This window comes from Helobdella robusta, assembly GCF_000326865.2.
Source record: "Helobdella robusta unplaced genomic scaffold HELROscaffold_17, whole genome shotgun sequence".
Classification (NCBI taxonomy): Eukaryota; Metazoa; Annelida; class Clitellata; order Rhynchobdellida; family Glossiphoniidae; genus Helobdella; species Helobdella robusta.
This window is the reverse complement of record NW_008703942.1, coordinates 2,559,714-2,580,437: the sequence shown is the minus strand read 5'-3', so window position 1 is coordinate 2,580,437 and position 20,724 is coordinate 2,559,714. Positions and strand designations below refer to the sequence as shown.

The 20,724-nt window shown below is 33.2% G+C and overlaps 1 protein-coding gene across 1 annotated transcript in view; it reads right to left on the bottom strand.

Annotated features, from left to right (window-relative positions):
- Positions 1 to 11,558: 11,558 nt before the first annotated feature.
- HELRODRAFT_76269 (hypothetical protein) overlaps positions 11,559 to 20,724 on the bottom strand; it is a gene marked incomplete at both ends in the record, with an annotated part of 16,904 nt that continues 7,738 nt past the window's right edge. Inside the window, 2 exons of the mRNA XM_009016080.1 lie at positions 11,559 to 11,783; positions 14,062 to 14,173. Coding sequence (XP_009014328.1) covers positions 11,559 to 11,783; positions 14,062 to 14,173 — 337 coding nt within the window. The remainder of the gene's footprint in view (positions 11,784 to 14,061; positions 14,174 to 20,724) is intronic.

Below are 20,724 nucleotides of genomic sequence, written 5' to 3'. Positions count from 1 at the left end.
ACAAACTAGCTCAGTAATAAACCGCGTATTCTATAACAATTCAGTTTATCTATCAAGATGGAATGATCAATGAATGAAGTGGAAGGCCTCCGACAAGTCAATCAATACTCGTTCCAACAAGGTGATTTTTGAATTCGACTGCCTCACCAACTTTTCCTATCTGTTTAGTGATAGCCAATTCTGTTGAATATCCATTACAAAAAAAAACAGATTAGATTAGATTTTTGAAGAGAATCTACGATTTTGTTGTACATCAAATTTTATATTACCTTAAAAAACGTGTTAATAGTGAGACCGGTTGAAAATTTGATATTTCACTATTGCTGGCATTTTTGACAATTGGTGTCACTTTTGAAATTTTGAAACAACTAGAAAGCACACCTGAAGAGAAAGACAAGTTTACAAGATGTTCCAGAATTGGTGCTGTTGTTTTGATATCTCTGATCATAACAATTGAGGAAATTTCATTAATGCCACTCGAATGTTTCGATTTGAGACTCTTGGTTGTTGGAATAGTTTTCTCTGTTGTTGTCACATAATAACACTCATGGCCTCATGTAATCATCGCATCATGGCATCATCACATTAACACATCATCACATAATTTTAACATATCATCTCATAAACACATGGTCACACACATTACATATCATAGAACCACATTATCAAATAAACACATCATTGTCAAATATCACCACACATTGCACTCATCCCATCATCGTCACGTGACAAAAGGATAATACTTCCTGCTAAATGTAGATACATTGCAAAAACAGACGTGAATTTATGTTTGTTTTTGCCATGTGGCTCTATCTCTTCCCACACACACACAACACCACACACACACCACACACAAACCACACACACGCGCGCACACACGCGCGCACACTTCTTATTAGTTTATGACAGTTATAAAAATGTCAATAGTATCGTGTAAATAAAATTAATTTTATAAGAATGTATATATGTTTGCGTGCGTGTGTAAAACCTAATATGGTCTTCCAATTTATGTGGCCATAATTCATTCAGTTTTTCTAGAATTATAAACTGATATATATATATATATAAATTTATTTGCATATACATTTGTATTATTAGATAAATTTATATTTACTTGCATGTATACATGCACGCATACATGCACACTGATGTATATTTGATTACGTTTAAAAGGTGTAAGGGTGTTTTTTTAGAAACTACAACTCATTACAAAGAGCTAATTCTCTTCCAGATATCTGTTGTGACGAGGTGTGTGTGTGTGTGTGTAACTTGTGCGAATGTACACACATGTGTGTGTGTGTGTGTGTTCGTATGCGTGTGTTCTTATGTGTACGTGTATGTGTGTTTATTCGTTAGTTTGTGTCTTCGTTTGCACACTTGCATACATTTATTGTTATGCTTTTTTATGCATGCGTACGTTGTGTGTGCGTGTGTGTGGTTGTGGGCTGCTCATTGTTAAATCACTTAATTGTGTGTGCGTGCGTGCGCGTGCGTGCGTGCGTGTTTCAATTGTTTATTTAATATCCTGGTGCACAGTATGTAACGTTGTTTGCTGACTTGTTAGTTATGTTCATTGAAGATTGGGATGCGATGCACATGGCAAACAAACAAATTAAAAGATTTGATGGATGGATGGATGGATAGCTGGATGGATGGATGAATGGGTATATGAATGGATATATAGATGAATGAATAAATGGATAGATGGATGAATTGAAGGATCAATGGATGAATAGATGGTTAGGAATGTTGGTTGATTGTTAATTTTATAAGTGATTTGCGCAAACTTAGCGTCGTTGAACGCTGTTGTAAGTTGTTTAAAACGTTCTTATGGGTTTTCATTGGTGGCCTCACACGATATACCGTTAAAATCATTGAATCAATTTTCAAAATTTTACAGTTTTTTTAAAAGGTATTCATGTGTAGTTATGGACTACTAAGATAATGACGATCGAGAGGATGATGATGATGATGATAAAAATGACGAAGATGATGACATTAATGTTCATTACAACAGCAACAACAATGACTATGACACTAACAAAACAACTACAGTGATGACGTCAATGAAAAGACAGGAACGTGCGAATGAACAACCAAATATCCCAAAAAACTTCAAACGAACGATATGCTAACATATTTTTTGACACCTTCGACTGTCACAACAATTACGACACTACAAAATCACATCAATAAAGGATGCATGAAACTTTTTCACAAATGTTTTCATGATACACAAAAACTTATCACAATGCTACTGATTGCTGGTCATAAATTTAAATGAAAGATGAATATTAAGCAAGCAAGCTATAAACCAATGTTGAAGTTTACAAAGAATTCGACAATGTCCAATTTTATTATTTTACAAACACAGAAAAAAATATGCAATGGTAAAACAAAGCTTTCACCATTAAATTTGTCACTCAACGATATCATAATCACTACTATATCATCATCATCATCATCGTCGTCGTTTTAGTTTTCTCAAAAATCATAATCTCCATCACTATCACCACCACCACCACCATTATCATCATCATCATCATCATCACCATCATCACTATCATCATCATCATCCCCAAGGTCATCATTTTAATCACCTTCCATGTTGTTATGTAGCTAACGTCGTCGTTTTCTTAAAAGTAGATGCCGATGCCGAACGTAGAGAGCAAGAGAGAGAGAAAGAGAAAGAGAGAGAGAGAGAAGAAAAGAAACAGAAGGGAGAATAAGAGAGAGAAAGAGAGATAAAGAGAGAGTGTAAAAAATTTTGAGAAAAAGTTATGGCGATAAAGAAAATGAGAAATAGAAAGAGAGGTAAAGAGAGAAGAAGAAATAGAGAGAAAGAGAGAGAGAGAGAGAGAAAAAGAGAGAGAGAGAGAGAGTAAAATAATCAAAAGAGATGACGAGATAAGAGAGAGGAATGTTCTGATGGAAACGTCATGAATTTTGATTACGCGGCTGTCCATAACGTTACATAATGATGGCTGGATCGCTGATGATGATGACGACGACGGCGATGATGATATAATGTGATGATAATGGTGATGATGATAATGATGATGTTATTGTTGTCGTTGATGCGATAATGACGACGACGTGATGTAATTATACAATGAGAGTGATGAGAGTGATGAGAGTGACAAAACGGTAAGAATAATCGTGAAAAATAACTATTATGACCATAATTATCAGGATGACATGATAAGACTGTGGAGATAACGATGCTGATGATACTAAAATTATAATGGTGATGATAAGATTGATAATAATGTTCAGTTTATACCGTGATAGCACTGTCCAACACGCAAAAAACTCGAACAGCATGATAAAACATGGATGTGATAAATATGACAAACATTCCAAAATTATGTACGATGATAAAAACAACTGAAATATAATGCAGTGAGTAAGCTACGTTGAAGAAGCGAATGATGACGACCTGGATGGTGATGACCAGATGACGTCAGTGCAAAGAAAATTTTTAAGTTGTTGACGTTTCTTTAGAAATCATTAGGCAAGGAAGATTCCATCGTTCAAATTTACGCATCATAACATTCTGCATGGGAGATTGTTGAAATGTTGCAACAGTGTTGAGGGAGTTTTTGAAAAGAATGTTGTGAAATACCGAAGAATGTTGCAGAATGTTGGGTCTGCGTTGATGTTGAATATTAGTAGTTGCAGATTCTATGTTGATGTTGCAATTTCTTGAGTAATAATTTCTGCGAAAACTGTATTGAAGTTGCAACATTTTGATGAATAATTGTTGCAGAACGTATGTTGATTGTTGATGTTGGAACTTTCTGAATAATAATTGCTGCATTGAAATCTGTTGCGTTCAATTTGAGTTACTGCTGGTGACAGTTTTTAAAATCGTGAATATTTTACCGGTGAAATATTGCTAGAACGTTGAAAAATGTTACCCAGATGTAATTTTGTTGAGAATTCGTTACAAGTGAATCTCAATCATGACGCATTTGTCCATCGCAACATTGACGACGACGATGAATATGATGTAGATGACGATGATGGTGGCAAGGAGGATGGCGACAATGACGATGATGACGACGACGATGAAAATGATGACGATGATGATGCTAACATTTATTGACTTTTCCCCAGACACTCTGACAAGGAAATTGCGGTTACGTTAATGAAGCTGATGACGGCGACGATGAAGACGATGATGGTGACGGTGATGATAACGATGGTGAAGAAAATCACTGACGTCGTCGTTAGAACATTCTTCCATATCCTTATAACTCCATTTACTCATAATTTCATATTTCCAACTTTTTTTTTTCTTTGGGAATGCTAGCGTGATTAAATTTCTTCGAGTTTGCCTGTTGTAATTTGGAGGATGTCACGGAAGTGTTGACGTAGAGAGGATGATGATGACGACGATGAAGATGACGTGGATGATGATATTGATAATAATGATGATGATGAAAATGATGGTGATAAATATTTTGATAAGGGGTGAAAATTTTTAGTGTGTAGAAGTTGGGAAGAGAATTGAAATGGCGATTTTAAAATGGCGATGTTGGTGATGGAAATAACAAAATGATGATGTGAAGATGACGAAGACGACCATGTCATTGTGGAAAAGATGATGACGACAATATTAATGGGGAAATTATAAATTAATTATAAATAAACATTATTAATAAATATTATAAATATATAATATTATTAATAAATACTATAAATATTAATTATAAATAATAACAGCAATTATAACTGAATAATAATAAAAACAATAACCAGATATTCAACAACAACAATAATAATAATATTAACTATGAAAATTACATAAACATAAATAATAATGATAATAATAATAATAATATAAATAATAAATTTACGTCAACAAATGTATGAAAAATTTGTCATTTGTTGTCACTTTGGGCTCTTACATGACGAGTGTTTATATGGATTGGCTTAGTGGATATAAATTGAATACACTCGCTGATGCATTTGCGTCGCTATTGCCATCCTGTTACTCTAATATATCTAATATATCATCTGCTACGTAGAATCAGTTACTCCGACTGAATAAATGCAGCATAACGATGCAACAATGTGGTATCGTTGCAATGCAACAGACAACAACAACAACAACAAGACAACAAGACAACAACAACAACAATAGCAACACAACAGCCAACATTAACAACAAGGACAACAACAATAAAACAACAACAATAACAACACAACAGCCAACATTAACAACGACAACAACAATAACAGCCAAGCAATTAAAGCAAATACAACTATTATTGAATGTATCAATTTTTTTAATAATTATTTTTAACTCTTCATTTATTTTTTTCTCTATGAACGAAATGCAAATTTTTACAATAGCTTACTTTAGATTATTATTTTCGAATACTAACAAACCACAAGATACAAGTCCTGTAATACCAGCCATATGATACAAAACATAAAGATACTAACCACGTGATACAAACCATAAGATACAAATCATGAAATACAAACCATAAGATACAAAACATAAGATACAAAACAAACCATATGATACAAAAAACGAGATACAAAATATAAGATAAAAAATATAAGATACAAAGCATATGATACAAAGTAGAAAGTACAAACAACGCAAAACAAACAACTGCAAACCATGTAAACGAGGACAACACTTAGACTTGTGTGTTGTTGTTGATGACTTGGTCATTGTACTGCTCCTCTATCACGTTGTCTACATTCACCACTGTGGTCATTGCGCACGGAGTCGTGTAGACGTACTATTTGGAGTGCGGAGTGTGTGTGTTTGTTTGTTTGTATGTATGTATGTTAAAACCAAATCAGCGATGAGTGACACTAAACAGTCAAACATCTGAATAAAATCGGTTAACAATTGATATCTCGTTATTCGCTCACGTCGGCGTTTAATTGAACATTTTCGGTAATGTACGTATGTATGTGTGTGTGTATGTGTGTGTGTGTGTGTATGTATGTTTAAACCAAAACATGATGAGTGACACTGAACCGTCAAGCATCAAGTAACAAATGGATAAACACTTTGATTTGTCGTTAATTGCACATGTCGGCATTCAGTTGGATATTTTCAAGCCCACAGACACGCAGGAACCGCTGCAACAAGCACGAAATGTGGTTAGTTGCGAAAAACAGTTCCCTGCTGTATGTATGCATGTATGTATGTATGTATGTATGTATGTATGTATGCGTAGATCTGCTTAGTGAGTGTTTGGTGTGTGTGTGTTGTAAGTGTGTTTGTGTGTGTGAATGTTTACGCGTTGAATTGTGCTGGTTTGTTCCTGGTATCGATTCACGCTTCGAGAATGTTTTCAACGTTATAAATAACTGAAGTACCATTTTTGTAATCAGAAGATTGGATCAAGAAAACAATGATTTCAAATAAATTAGAAAATTTTGTTACAAACAAAATTGTAAATTGACGGATTCTTTGGTTTGAAAAATTCTGGACCGTTTTTATGTATTTTGAAGACACCACATACATGAACAAATTTTCATTATCGACGAAACAATTTGATTTTTTTTATCAATTTTTATTTACCGTAATTTTACAGTTGTACGAAATACAATAAAATCCAACAACAACAATTTATGTAAACTATGCGGTGTATTTAAATATGTTTTTGAGGTGACGCACCTTATCTAAATTATATTTGGGAGAAATTTCAACGTTTTTGGCACCGAAAAGCAAAGAATCGTCATTTCTATCTACCTGGTTAAAAAGTTTAAAAGTTTTACAATAATAATTAATATCTTTTGTGAGAGTGTTAAGGACAAAACGCTGAAATCTCAACTGGCTTGGCCATTGATCCCGATCACTTCTGACCATTTAAAAAAAAATTGACTCAAGGATTTGGACGTGAACTTAACAAACAGTTTCATTCTAATGATCTAATGAATAAACAAATAAACAAATAAATGAACACACTGATATAAATATAGAGGCATGTGCAAGTGCATTTTTGAACGGTACAGTACATGTTTGCCCATTAGTTATCTACATACATCACCGCACAATCTGAGACTGGAAGTGCATGTATGCCCGTAATGCGTGAAATAACAATTGAAAACCTGGGTTCTAAGTTTTACACACAGACACGCACACACACACACACACACACACACACCATATATACGTATATGTATATATAATTCAAAAACTGTGGTGTGACTTTGGAAAATAAAATTAGCGATGTGGCATTAAAAAGTTGGAATTGAAAACAAGAAAGAAGTAATTATGCAAGAAAGATGGTGGGATGGCTACTGGTTCAGCAGCACGGAAGAAACAGATTCAACAATACGGAAAGGAATATTTGAACAAACACGCTGCTGGTTTTTGCGATTTATAAACTTTAACATTACAGAATACAAAGTATATGTGGGCTGAATAAAATGATAATTTTCATCACAGAATGCGAAATCTTGCACAAAAAAATAAGTGTAGAAGGAAGAGGAAAAAGAAGAGGTAAGAAATGGAAAAAGAAAAGAAAAAAAGACTAACAAACAGGGATTAGGCGAGCAATTAAAGGCACATTTACAACAAACCAATGATCCTTCGTGCAAAAATGATGATGCATGGGGTGGCATGATGGTGCAATTGTTACAGTGCCCAGTTTTATATATATATATATATATATATATATATATATATATATATATATATATATATATATATATATATACATCAGTTTAATTTAATGGGTTTGATAACAAAATGTATTATTAAAATTAGGTAGAAAAAGGTAAATAAAATTAGGTGAAATTGAGATCTTCATCAGAAAAATAAGTAATAAAATGAGGACATGGAGTTAATTAAATAACTAATTCCTCTGAAATGTGAACAGCTGTTGATGAATGACTGCAAGGGATGAATGTTGATGATGGATGACTGCAGACCACTGCATGGAAACATCAGTGCTGATAATTAGGAAGTGAAATGGAGAGGAGGTGCGAAGAGGCAAATAGGAAACTTCATCCCTTCAACACGTGTGCCTGTTGCATGATGCATGCCTGGGTTGGAGGAGATGGTCAAGTCTTTGCGAAAATATTTCTAAGAACGATTCATCAATGAGAGTAAGGAGATTAAAAATGTTTAAAAATAAAAGAGAAATGTATGACAGTTTAATTGAATTTCAACCGGGCGGCACCGACCAATCAGCAAACGCTCTCTCACCAACCATCGTATCAATCAGTCGGCTGAATTAACCAGCAAGTTGAAATTCGTTAGTGTGATGGTGTTAGTGTTTGTTTAGTAAACAAGGAAGAGGATGAGATGAATGTTTGATGTGCACGTTTCTTCCCAATTGGATCGCTCCTGCGTTGAAATCTCACGTGCCCGAATGCAAGTTATCCTCGCTGATACAACACGCACGGACGGCATAATTTTTTTGTTTGCCTAGCACATCGGCAAACATAAACATTCCTCAAAACACCAACTTATTACATTTTTGCACTAGTTCTTAGCACCCAGAGCAACTAGACTTGTTTGCAAATAATCATCATCCTAGCGTAACATTACCGCCGTCGTCGTCATCGTTGTCGAGAATGTCGTAATCATTGTTGTCATGTGCAAAATCATCATCAAATTGTTGCTATTATCACCATTGTTATCTTTCTCCTCTCTCGTCATCATCACCACCACCAACATCACCATCATCATTATCATCAACACTGCTGACATCTTTGTCACTATCATCATCACCAACGTCATCTCGTCTCCATGGAAACGCAATATTGTTCTAGATGATTATTTTTGCGTGTGGCGGTGGCTCGTGTTGTGTGGACGCGCGGATGGAAGCGTCCGTGTGCTTCTCCCTAGGCCTTCTTATGTCGCTTCCTCTCTTCTGCTGCATGTGGGAGGAAACTCATTTGAATATTTGCATAATTTATTAAAATTAATGAAGCGATGTTATACTGCTCAGCGAGTTTAGGATTTGCTTAATTGGATGTTTAGTTTTTGAAAAAACGTGCCGTAATACAGTTAAGAACGAGGAACGCATGATGCTTTCTTACTTATCTGTTCTCAAACTTGTCATCTTTCAGAGACAACATTAATTTATACTATGTAGCTGTGACGACGGTGCACCTAAAATCGTCGTCCCAGAAAAGTTGCAATTCATATTTCATAAACAGCTGATGTTCATCGTTGACAACAAACATTTTCCTCATTTTATTTTAAATGTTGAAACAGTTAATTATGGGTCTCAAAATTTTGGTTATGCAAAATTTTAAAAACCTTCACGTCATCTAAAAATTTCAACAGCCAAAAAGTCAGACGGATAATTTTTTTAAATAATGAAAGCTATCCAAAACTGTAAAAAATTAAAACAAAACCAGATAAGAATGAAAAGACCAATTTCAATTTTTAAGACAGACATGTTGATAACGGAAATGTTTTAACAAGAAATTTTACAAGTTCGACTTGAAAAATTGAACGCCACAAAATCACTTGCATACCAGAGAAGTTCCGCTGATGTTTTTTTGTTGGTGGTTGTCATAAATATAAAAAGAGAGAGAGAACGAAAGAAAAAGAGAGAAAGAAAAGGAGAGAAGATTGGTAGGAATAAAGAGGAAAAAAAGCTAAAGAAGAGAGGTAATATACACATGTGTCTGAACGTGTTGTCCTGTTCATAAATGAAACTGCATGTAATTTATGCTTTCTTAGATGCTATCTTGCAGAGGAATTATTTGTGAGCAACATTTTAATCATACATAACGGGGTGGATGGATGTATTGCGGGGGAGGTCTGTATACGGACGGATGGATGTGCTGATGTATATGGAGTTGGATATATTATGGATAGATAGATAGACAGATAGACAGACAGATGGATAGATATATAGATATATAGATGGATAGATATGTAAATGTTGGTGGATTATAAGATACATAGATGCGAAAAAAGAACAAAAATCAAAAATTTAAGTTGATACTAAGTGGATGATAAACAAACTTAAAAATCGATTGACAAGTAGTAGATGAGTGTGTAAATTAATAGATGGATGGATGGATAGTTGAATGGATGGATAGTTGAATGGATGGATAGTTAAATGGATGGATAGTTGAATGGATGGATAGTTGAATGGATGGATAGTTGAATGGATGGATAGATGATTGATTGAACGAATGAGTAACAAAATGACTGCAATTTTGTTTAACACGCCATTTCATTCGAACGGAGCGTACGACAGCCCTATTCCATCCAATTATTTCATTTAAGTCTATTTAGATTTTGTAATTGCAGCCTAAGAATGCACATTCAAATGTATTTTTAGATTTTAATTCTGTTAGCAAATTTGATGTTTTCATTTAAATTTATCGATTAAACCATGTTAGTTGTTAAGAAAAAATATAACTTTGAAAAGAATTGTGGAATTAAATTACCATTTTTTAGTTTTTAGAAGGAAAATTTTGAAGACAAAAATTCTTTTTTTATAATTTTTTTTCAATACTACTAGCCCAAAATTATTCTATTAAGTGAATTAATTAAACAATTCCATTTTATAATTGGGTTACAAATTTTATAACCTTCCAACGAAGCAGCTCAAAATGTTTGCGTTGAGAAAATAAAAAAATTTTCTTTGATTCAAATGTTTGGTCTTGTAAATACAAAACTCTCCGAAATATTCTTAAACAAATTTAATTTTTTCCGAGAGACAAAATTTTAAAATGTCTGATCCTGATTGTCAAATATTTTATCACAAAATCAAGCTGGTCCGCGTTAGCAGAGGTTTTGTTAGAAAGTGATTTAATCATATTTTACCTTTATTCATAAACACGTCAGACATATTTTTCAAATATATTTTAATTTTTAAATAGAACTAAAATTCGGAGCATGTGTAACAAAAATTTCTGAAAAAAAATCGAATAAATTTATACTTTTTTGACAGCATTCCATTTATTTCTTACCATTTTAAATTGAAAGTTTGCAACCCACATTCACATTTTCATCTTACAATTCATCCGGCGTTCACACACACACCATATAAACACACACGCACACGCACATATAAACAAACACACAACACATGCATATATATACATACATGTGAGCACGCCCAAACACACAAGCACACGCAAGCACCTTCCCCTACACAAAAATACATACACAATTACACACAGACTCACGTACATAAACACACACCCACACAGAAAAACACTTACACATAGATAGAAACAAAAACTCACATTTCCATTTTCCTTCTCAGGAGTGGTCTCATAGATGTGTGACTCGTTAGACCTCAGCTTCTCCAAGTATCTTCGCTGGTCAGTCAGGAAGTGGTCATTAGATTGAAAATCATTTTTCAAATATTTTCCTCATTAAATTGTAAAAAAATTATTGACTGGGGACTGAACGTGATATTGTGCAGTGATTCAAATCTTGAAACTATCAAAATATTTTATATACCTGGTATATACGTTAAATTTCGCCTTTTTATTAGAATCGTTTACTTATAACTATTATTTTTCAAATATTTTCAGTTCTGATATTCAAATTTTTATAAGTTTGTTTTGATAATTTCTTTACTCGTCTTATCATAGCTTCACTTGAAATATCTGAACAGAGCAAAACCTAGAACAAAAATGTAAAAACACGAGAACAAACACCTAAACCAGGAGCTACCTACCTTTTTCCTCTTGACTTCCATCCTCGACTTACAGATGAACTCAACAGAAGCAGCAATCATGGAGAGGCCGAGACCGCTGATGAGGATGTAGAAGATGCCCGCCACGTTACTCAGGGAGAGACTCTGCGATGAACCACTACCCTGAGTGGGTGGAGATAGGGGGATGAAGATGTGAATAATGAGATTAGAATGTGATGACGTCATGATGTAATGATGCTTTGATGATGACGCTACGATGTTTCTGATCACATAATTTTTATGAAAAGAAAATTTGAGTATGTCTCTTATTATTATACACTATTAAATATATCGTCCGCTTCAAACAGTTATTAGTTTTTTTGATTACATTCATATGTATATATTTCGTATATAATCTTTAGTTCTTCTTTATTTTTCATATTTTTTTACTGTCATGGCAATTTTAAAATGGTTTTTCTTTTTTTAAATAGTAAATTAATCAATTTGACGTAATAGTTTTATTCTTCAAATTACGATTTCAATCGTTTTTTTAGTCAGATTTTCTGCACTCTTATTTTTGTATTATTATAATATTGTATTATTCTTTTACTTAAACCTTCCTTAGAACTTCACAGTCACCCAGCACTTGTTTAATTTTTGAATGCCTGTCGGTGCTGAGAAAAAGGAACACGGAGTCATTGGTAACAATTAGCCTTTGTTTGATTGACTGATCAAACTGGGTATAAATACCAGAGGTTTTTGAGGTTTTGAACAAACAACCAACTAGACTTATTTAAAAGTGAGTAACTCTAATTAAATTTTTTACCCATCTAAAAATCTTGCATCATCAACAGCAACAACATCATGGATAACATTAACAATAAAATGATCGTTATAAACAAAGAAGAAAAAGATGTTAACAAAGTTGACAAGTTGATTGCCGAAATCTTAGTCTCAAGCACATACAACATCATTGATATGTACGAGAAAAACAAAATTTTAATAAAAATGTACAAAGACTTCAAAATGAAAGTCAATCGTTTGGAAAAGAAACTGGAGTTGTCATAGGAAAAAACGGAAGAGGAAATCAAGCTGATGATGGTTGACATGCAAAAAATAAAAATCGAAAACGAAAAGCAGAAAGCTAATATGAAATCGCCAAAAAACGAAAACCATGTCAACGAAAATGATACCGATGATTTAGAAAATGATGCTGATAGAAAACCTTACAAGATATGTCTTTTGGATAAAAACTGCATGCTGAAGAAGGAGCTGAAAATTCATAATGAATAAAACTGCAGCATTAGAAGCAGAGAGAAGATATGAAATCATTAAAGACTGCATCAAAAACGATTAAAAAAGATTTGACGAGAGTAACTGCACCAACTACGACATCTACATCATCAACAACAACAATCTTGACATCAACAACGGTATGTTTATAGTGTAAATAAATGTATTTATTTGCTCTTTTAATTCATTTCATTTTTCGTTAAAATTTTAATTTAATTTTGTGCAATTCAATAAAAAGTACTGCAAACTAAGGTGTTTTTAGGTAGTTCACAGAAGGACATTTTGGTTGATAGAAACGTACTTTTACTCTGCAGATTGTGGATTCATATCTAGCTCGTCTATTTATGTGGATTAAAGTCGACACATTATTTTTTTGCATTTGTGGATTCAAGTCAATACACTAATGTTATTGTTGTATGTATATATTCGTTCCTTCAATTTATTTCATTTTTTATGATAATATAAAAAGAATTTCAAAAATAAATAAATAAGAAATGTTGATAGTATAACTGAGGGTACAGATTGCACGGACGGCAACAATTTTGATGAAATCAATGAAAAAATTACAATAAAAAGCGTTAGGAACGTCGTAGAGAGTAAAATAATAAAAAAAAGTGAAGAAGAAATATTTAATATCAAGATGCGTTGGTACGCACACCGTACCACGCGTTCACGAGCGTACATTTTATGCTAGGGAGGATAAAATAATTTTATTAAACGTCACAAAGAAATGCGACTCCGTTGTAACCCTGTGACGTCATTTGAAGCATTGTTGGCAAATTTCACGATTCGTCAGTTTTCAAATAAGAACGCCCAAAATATGAATAATAAAACTCATATTAAAATGCATCATTCATGTGAAAAGTTCTCAACTTCGAATAAAATGAAATGTCCCATCTGACCTCACATAGAAACAACAATAACAACATAAAAACAGCATTATAAAATTAACTTGAAAACAATCACATCAACAAAATTCATTTCCAACAATCACATCAACGACGTTAACATTTACTCCATTAACACAACAACACGTAAAGTTTATTATTTTCAGTAAATGTTAGTAATTTTCAACAAAATTACTATCGTTTAAACAACCGCAACAACTAAATGAGAAACAACAACATTGGCGAATAAACCAACACCACAAACAAAAAAAAAAACCAACTTTGTTTTCAGACTCCACAACGCACTCTCCTTTGTCGTACCACCATTTTTTGTGCAATTTCTGCAACTTTTCCTCCTCCAAAAGTTTCAAAATCACGAAGTTCACTTCTTCCCTACGAAATGAAAATTTTTTTACAAGTTACTCTGCTAAGAATTGTAATCCATTGATTTTTATATCACTATTGTCATCATTGTTATTATTATCACTATTTGTCTTTCCATGTAGATTTGTGGTATCCAATTTTAAGTCATTCGTTATCTATATTCATTCGCCTAGCTATTAATAATAGCACCATCCAGATTCGTTTTCCTACTCGGTCCCATCTTCGTCGTCATCATCATAACATCATTCGTTATCATTCTTATCATCATTCTTGGCACCAATATCATCGTTGTCGTCGTCATCATCAATATTACATTATCATCTTAATCTTTGTTTTCGTTATGTGAGATGTTTCAATTATTAAAATTTTTATCATCATCATTATCATTATCATTAACCACTTGTTTATTATTATCATCACAACAATCATCATTATCATCACATCGTCATCACAACAATCATCATCACAACAATCATCATTATCATCACATCGTCATCACAACAATCATCATCACAACAATCATCATCACAATAATCATCGTCATCACTACATTCATCGTCATCTTCATCATCTGCATAACATTTTTGCGGCCTCTTCATGATGGAATATCTTCTTAATATTCGTTGCGATAGAGGAGGTAGAAGGTGGTTTGATGAACTGAACAATTGCGAATTTCAGGATTGCCGGCTTACTTATTTATTTAAGTCGGTCCACGACGCAAAAAATACTTCAGCGGAACTTTTATTGGATTTAAATTCCCTAGCCATGTCTTTTTATTTGTTTGTTCAAAAAAATTTAATCTCCTTATCGTTTTGTTTAAATTTTTTAAACTTTTACATTTGAAAAAAATATAAATTATTTTATTATTTAACATATTTTGTTCAAGGTGAAAGTCCTAACTTAAGCAAGGCATTTATTTTAATCATGTTTCTACAACTCTTATAAGTCTTTTAATTCTTAGAATTTAAAATTCTCAAGACATTTTAACCAGCTAAAAAATGTTCCGCTAATTTTTTGACTGTTTTTTTTTATTTTAATGTTATGTTAAACATTTGTTCCAATATATTTGTTTTTATTCTAAATTGATAAGTTTAAATAAATTATTTAAAAACTCAAAAGGTTGGCGTAATTAATTGCTTATTTATTACATTTGTGAACTTTTGCTGTGTTGCGAAGACTGCTCCCTTTTTACAAACTAATACTCGCCACCGCCAGTCTATAGGCGGTCTCGCTTCTAGTCGAGACTCGTCTCTCCACAATGAGTTAGTTAGTTGTCTCTGGGTCAAAAAACCAGCCATATTATGTTAACCGTCGACAAGTCTTCTTCTTCTGACATATTTGTCAAGTTTTAGGAAAGTCAAAAAAATTGAGACACGTTTATTTAATAATTACTTACTATTTTTGTCAAAATGATGAACAACTTCAAAAGTTTTTCACAGAATAAATAACAAATTTTCAAAATAATAACCAATTTTTAACGACGACAGTGCAACAGCAAAACAGCGCCTGGAAAAAACTCGTAAAACAAACCAACAAGACAATAAACACCAACGAACAACCAAGAAAACCAGCAGAAAATAAACTTACTTTACCTTCTCAAACGCATCTGTACATGTATGAAAACAGTATTCGTACACACACCCGCACGAGAAACAATCTAGGAACAATTCAGTCTCAAACACACTGACCAATGACCGACCATACTCTTGTATACTAACAACAAATTTACTTGCGTTCAAACAATATTATACCAACTGCAAACATAGCCAGTTCATACGACATTCTACCAACATGGCATACCGTACTTACAAATTGAATTTTGTAATATTTCAGTTTAATTGTAGCAAGCGAGTACATAGCTAAACCAGATCGGGAAGGAAAACTAATGCGAGATTGTTTTGAGTATAGACTAGGGATGCATTGGATTGATTGGATCACTTAATCTCATTGCTCTTTAATCATTTCTGAATAATGCGAGTGATGTGATTCAGTTATAATGTGATGATGATGATGGTGGTGTGGTGATGATGTGGTGATGATGGTATGGTGTGGTGATGATGATGTCGTAATGATGAGGTTGTAATGTTTAAAAACTCTGGCAACAAAAAAAAACTATGTTTTGTTGTGACAATGTTGACAAAAAAACTGTTGAATAAGCGATGATTGTGTTGTTATATAATTAATGTCTGGAGGATTTTGTAACAATAATAACGTATGTAACGATGTTAATGTAATGTGGTAATGATTTTACGAGAAAAAATAGTAATGATATTGATGTTTTAATGTGGTGATGGTGTTAAAATGTGAAAAGATGACATTACATTTGTTATTTTGTTATGATGTGACACTTGTTATTTTGATGTGAATGAATATTGGTCATAATTTGATAGCGTTTGTAAAAACTTCTTTAACGAAACGCTATATTAAGTTTTTTTTCTTAATAATAATAATTATATGAATGACGTAATAATGATGATGATGATGATTGGAAAGTGATGATAATCTGTTGATGGTGGTAGCGATGGATGAAGCAAAATGATGATGATGATGTGTGATGATTGGATGATGAAGTGAGTGTGATACGGCGGTACGACGTTATGACGATAATAACGAGAAAATAATGAAATTATATGAAAATTTATTCGCATGTCTTGTGATATGCAAATGATGCCTTTTTTCTCACCTAAGTAACCAACCCAGGTGCGTTTGGATGTTTACACAAATTAAGAAAGGCACATCTATCTTCTTCTTCTGTGCAAATTTCAAATGTCAAATATTTTTACTTGGAAAGGTGCAGTTGAATATGGTGAAATGTGAAAATATATACAAAACACGCACACACACACACACACACACAAACACACAAACACACACATATATATATTTATATAATAAAAGATTTTTAATAAAGAAGATATTTCGTAGAATGTGTGCGGAATGTGTTGCACATGTTTCATCTGGACTCCCGTCGACCTCAACTTTAAATAAAATTTCTACCTATATTCATATGTGATTGATGTGACGTGCTCTCTTGCTTAAATGCACACACGCTCGCACACATACAGACACACACTCACACATACAAGCACACATACAAACATTCACACATAACAACACACACACACATATATATATAATATATATTCCTGTTATCCATCGCAAACATTTTTATATTAATTGCCTTACACGAAAAACACAACTGACCAGCAGAAAGCAACAACATCTCCACTGTTCACAAGCGGATGCTTTTTCCTTCATAATGTTTATGCATCAGCTAACTCATATAGATACGATCCTTATATATTTTCGGGCCAAACTTTCACGCACACACACGCACACACACACACACATACACACTCACACACAAACACATACAAAACAATGATATAAGTGCTTTATCTTAATACACTTGCTCTATCTAAAACGTTGATCTAAACTAATTCGCTCGCAAGCAAATGTGTACGATGTACAGTGTACACCACAGTGCACCAAGCAGATGCGCATAAACAGCACAGTACCTATCCTAATGCTTAACTCTAAATTATTTACATAATAATACATTATTATCGAAAGTAGGAATGTTTCTACGAGTTTGCATGCATGCATTATACATTGCATGGTCGCTGAGAACACAATTTATAAACCTAACAAGATGAGATGAGCCGAATCAATACACTCGTTGTTCTTTCTTAGTGTAGCACAGCATCTGCAAGCACGCATTCCCGCATGCATGCATGTGTATATGAACCCTGCCTATTCTATATGTGCAGTACATGCATGTATCTATTTAATTCACGCATATGCATGAATGTGTTTGTGTGCGATTAAATGTGCATGCATACAAATACTTGGTCAAGTTTGTAATTACACAAATACTTATACAAATATTAATACTTATTTCTGTTTGTTTGACGGATGCACTTTTTTTTAATGAAGTACACATGTGTTTTGTTTCTGTCTAAGTGACACACACAAAATAAATTTTTTGTGTGTTTATAAAAAGCTTCTGTCCGTGTGTGTGTGTTCGATGTTGCAGTTTGTGGGTGTGTGTGTGTTTTTTGTTGCAGTGTGTGGGTGTGGATGTGTGTGTTCTTTGTTGCAGTGTGTGGGTGTGTGTGTGTGTGTTCTTTGTCGCATAGGCAGTTTTTTATGTGGTTTTGTGTAAATGTTTTAATGAATGTATGCGCATAATGAATGAATGGATGAATGAATGAAAGAAGGAATGAATAAACGAATAAATGAATGAAAAAGCGAATGAACGAATGTATATATAAACACACATATATTTGTGTGCATATATAGCATGTGTGCACGTTATTGCGTGTGTTAGTACCTCAATTTATGTTGCAGGGTGCTCTGCTGTTCATAAATCTTCATTCATCGCTGTTTTTAACTATTAATTTCCATTCTATGCTTATTTTTTCGTACCCCTAATCAGTGTGTTCTGTTTAAGTTCTAAGGTTTGGTGTGTATGGGCGGGAAAGTTTCAACTATGATGATTGGAATTAATCCTCTTGAAGAAAGCGATCTTATTAGAAATCCTCTATGAAGGTGGTTGTTGGTTTGAATTAAATGACGACCTCCGCAAACATAAGCCAATTTTAAATTAATTGAAGTTCAATGCTGTCTAACAGTTATTAAAAAATAAATTTTGAGATATCATTTGCACATGCCAAACCAAAGAAAAACATGACATTTTTTATACTCTCATCGTGATCAATCGGTGAAAATTTTTTCACTTTGCCTGCAGAAATATTTTGAAAAATGAAAAAATAAGTTATATTTTATTCATGCAATTTGTATTGGGATTCCAAATTTAATTGCACCAAAGCACAAAATTTATCATTTTGAATTACTCAAATAATTTTTTTTTGAAAAACGATGAATTTTTTTTCAAAAATACTTAGAAGCAACAGAGAAATGGTTTTCGTGGTTTTAAAAACGAACTTCATTTGCATGCATTAAAATTCTCAATAAATTCCTCACATCGCTGTGTGTGTGGTGGTGTGTGTGTGTGTGGTGTGCAAGCGTGTGCGTGTGTGTGTATAATTGTGGTGTGTGTGCGTTTGGCAGGGAGAGCGCTTTAGAAAATGTTTCATAAACACTAATTAGATAAAAATTAATGAGTGAACTGAACATGTTGGCACACTCAAATGTCTGTCAATATATGCAACCAATCAAAGATGCAGGAAAAGTAGGTACTTACCTTTATAGAAGAGTACCTTTTATAGACAGCAAACTAAATAATTTTTTTGAGAAATACAAAGTTTTTTAGTACACCATGAAATTAGATTTTAAAAAGTGATTTAATTATTGCACTGAACAGTTTTGCGAATCACGAGATAGCCATAAATGTCATATATAAGATCCTCATTCATTTCAATACATACAACGAAAAAGTTAGGCCATACATTATGTAAATAAACTGTGTGCTACGTTAACTCGAAACTACGTTACGTTTAGAGTTGATGTACCTATTCATCAGCATATGTAGTTCAGTAATGAGAAACTTCACTCTGAGAGCCTCTTGAAAATCACAACATATCAAGTCTCAAATGATTGGCATTTACAATTTCTTTCAGTTATGTGATCAGGTTAGGTGAATGTGTAAGGAGTTGTGCTTTTGAGATCGTTACTTAGCAGGAAATTAATGCAAGTAATTTAAACTGAAAATGTCTATTCAAATTTTCCACACATTTTACTTTTACATAAAATCTGGGCAATAAGGGCAAGTATGAAAAAAAAATTTCTGTCTACAACTTTGTATGGATTGGTTCATCAATAGAATGCGATCAAAAATTTTTTAAAGCCATTTTAAACAACAATTAATGAAAGCCTTTAATATTTAATCAAAGAAAGTGAAATTTTTCTCGGCTGCTTGATTGATGTACATCTTTTTAACAGGCTCCGATGTTTCTCTGTTTGCATCTCTCTCTGCGCTTCCAATTACATTAGAAGTTTGCAAATATTTTATAGATGCAAAATTAATTTACATCATTAATTTCCTAAACACGACCAACAAATATCCTTCGTGTAAGGTGGCATTTATGCGTAATTTAATTGAAGCATTCGCTCTTAGAAATGACTTTTTACAATTTTCACTGAATATCTTGTACGAAATTAAATCTTCAGATACAAACACAATAATAATATTTCCATAGTGTGACAGCTTGAAACTGAAAATAATTCGCCATTGTGCATCAGCAGCCCCTAAGCACTGCTGGGAAAGCAAAAACATTTCATGAAGTGATTTCTGTCACAAAACAAAGGTATTAATTTGCATTTGTTTGCAAATAAAATTTACGTTAGCAGCGTTTCATCGTCTGCTGCCACAGTCACGCCACGGGGTTTCTGCGCAGTTCCGGTTCGGTGTTGAATTTTTATGGAACTTTCTGGATTAGATATATAGGTATATATGTATTTTTACAAATGTGTATGTGTGTGTTTGTCTATGGGTATGTATGTGTGTGTGTGTGTGTGTGTGTGTGTGTGTGTGTGTGTGTGTGTGAGTAGGTATGAATGTTGTGTGTGTGTGGGTATGGGTGTTGTATGTGTGTGGG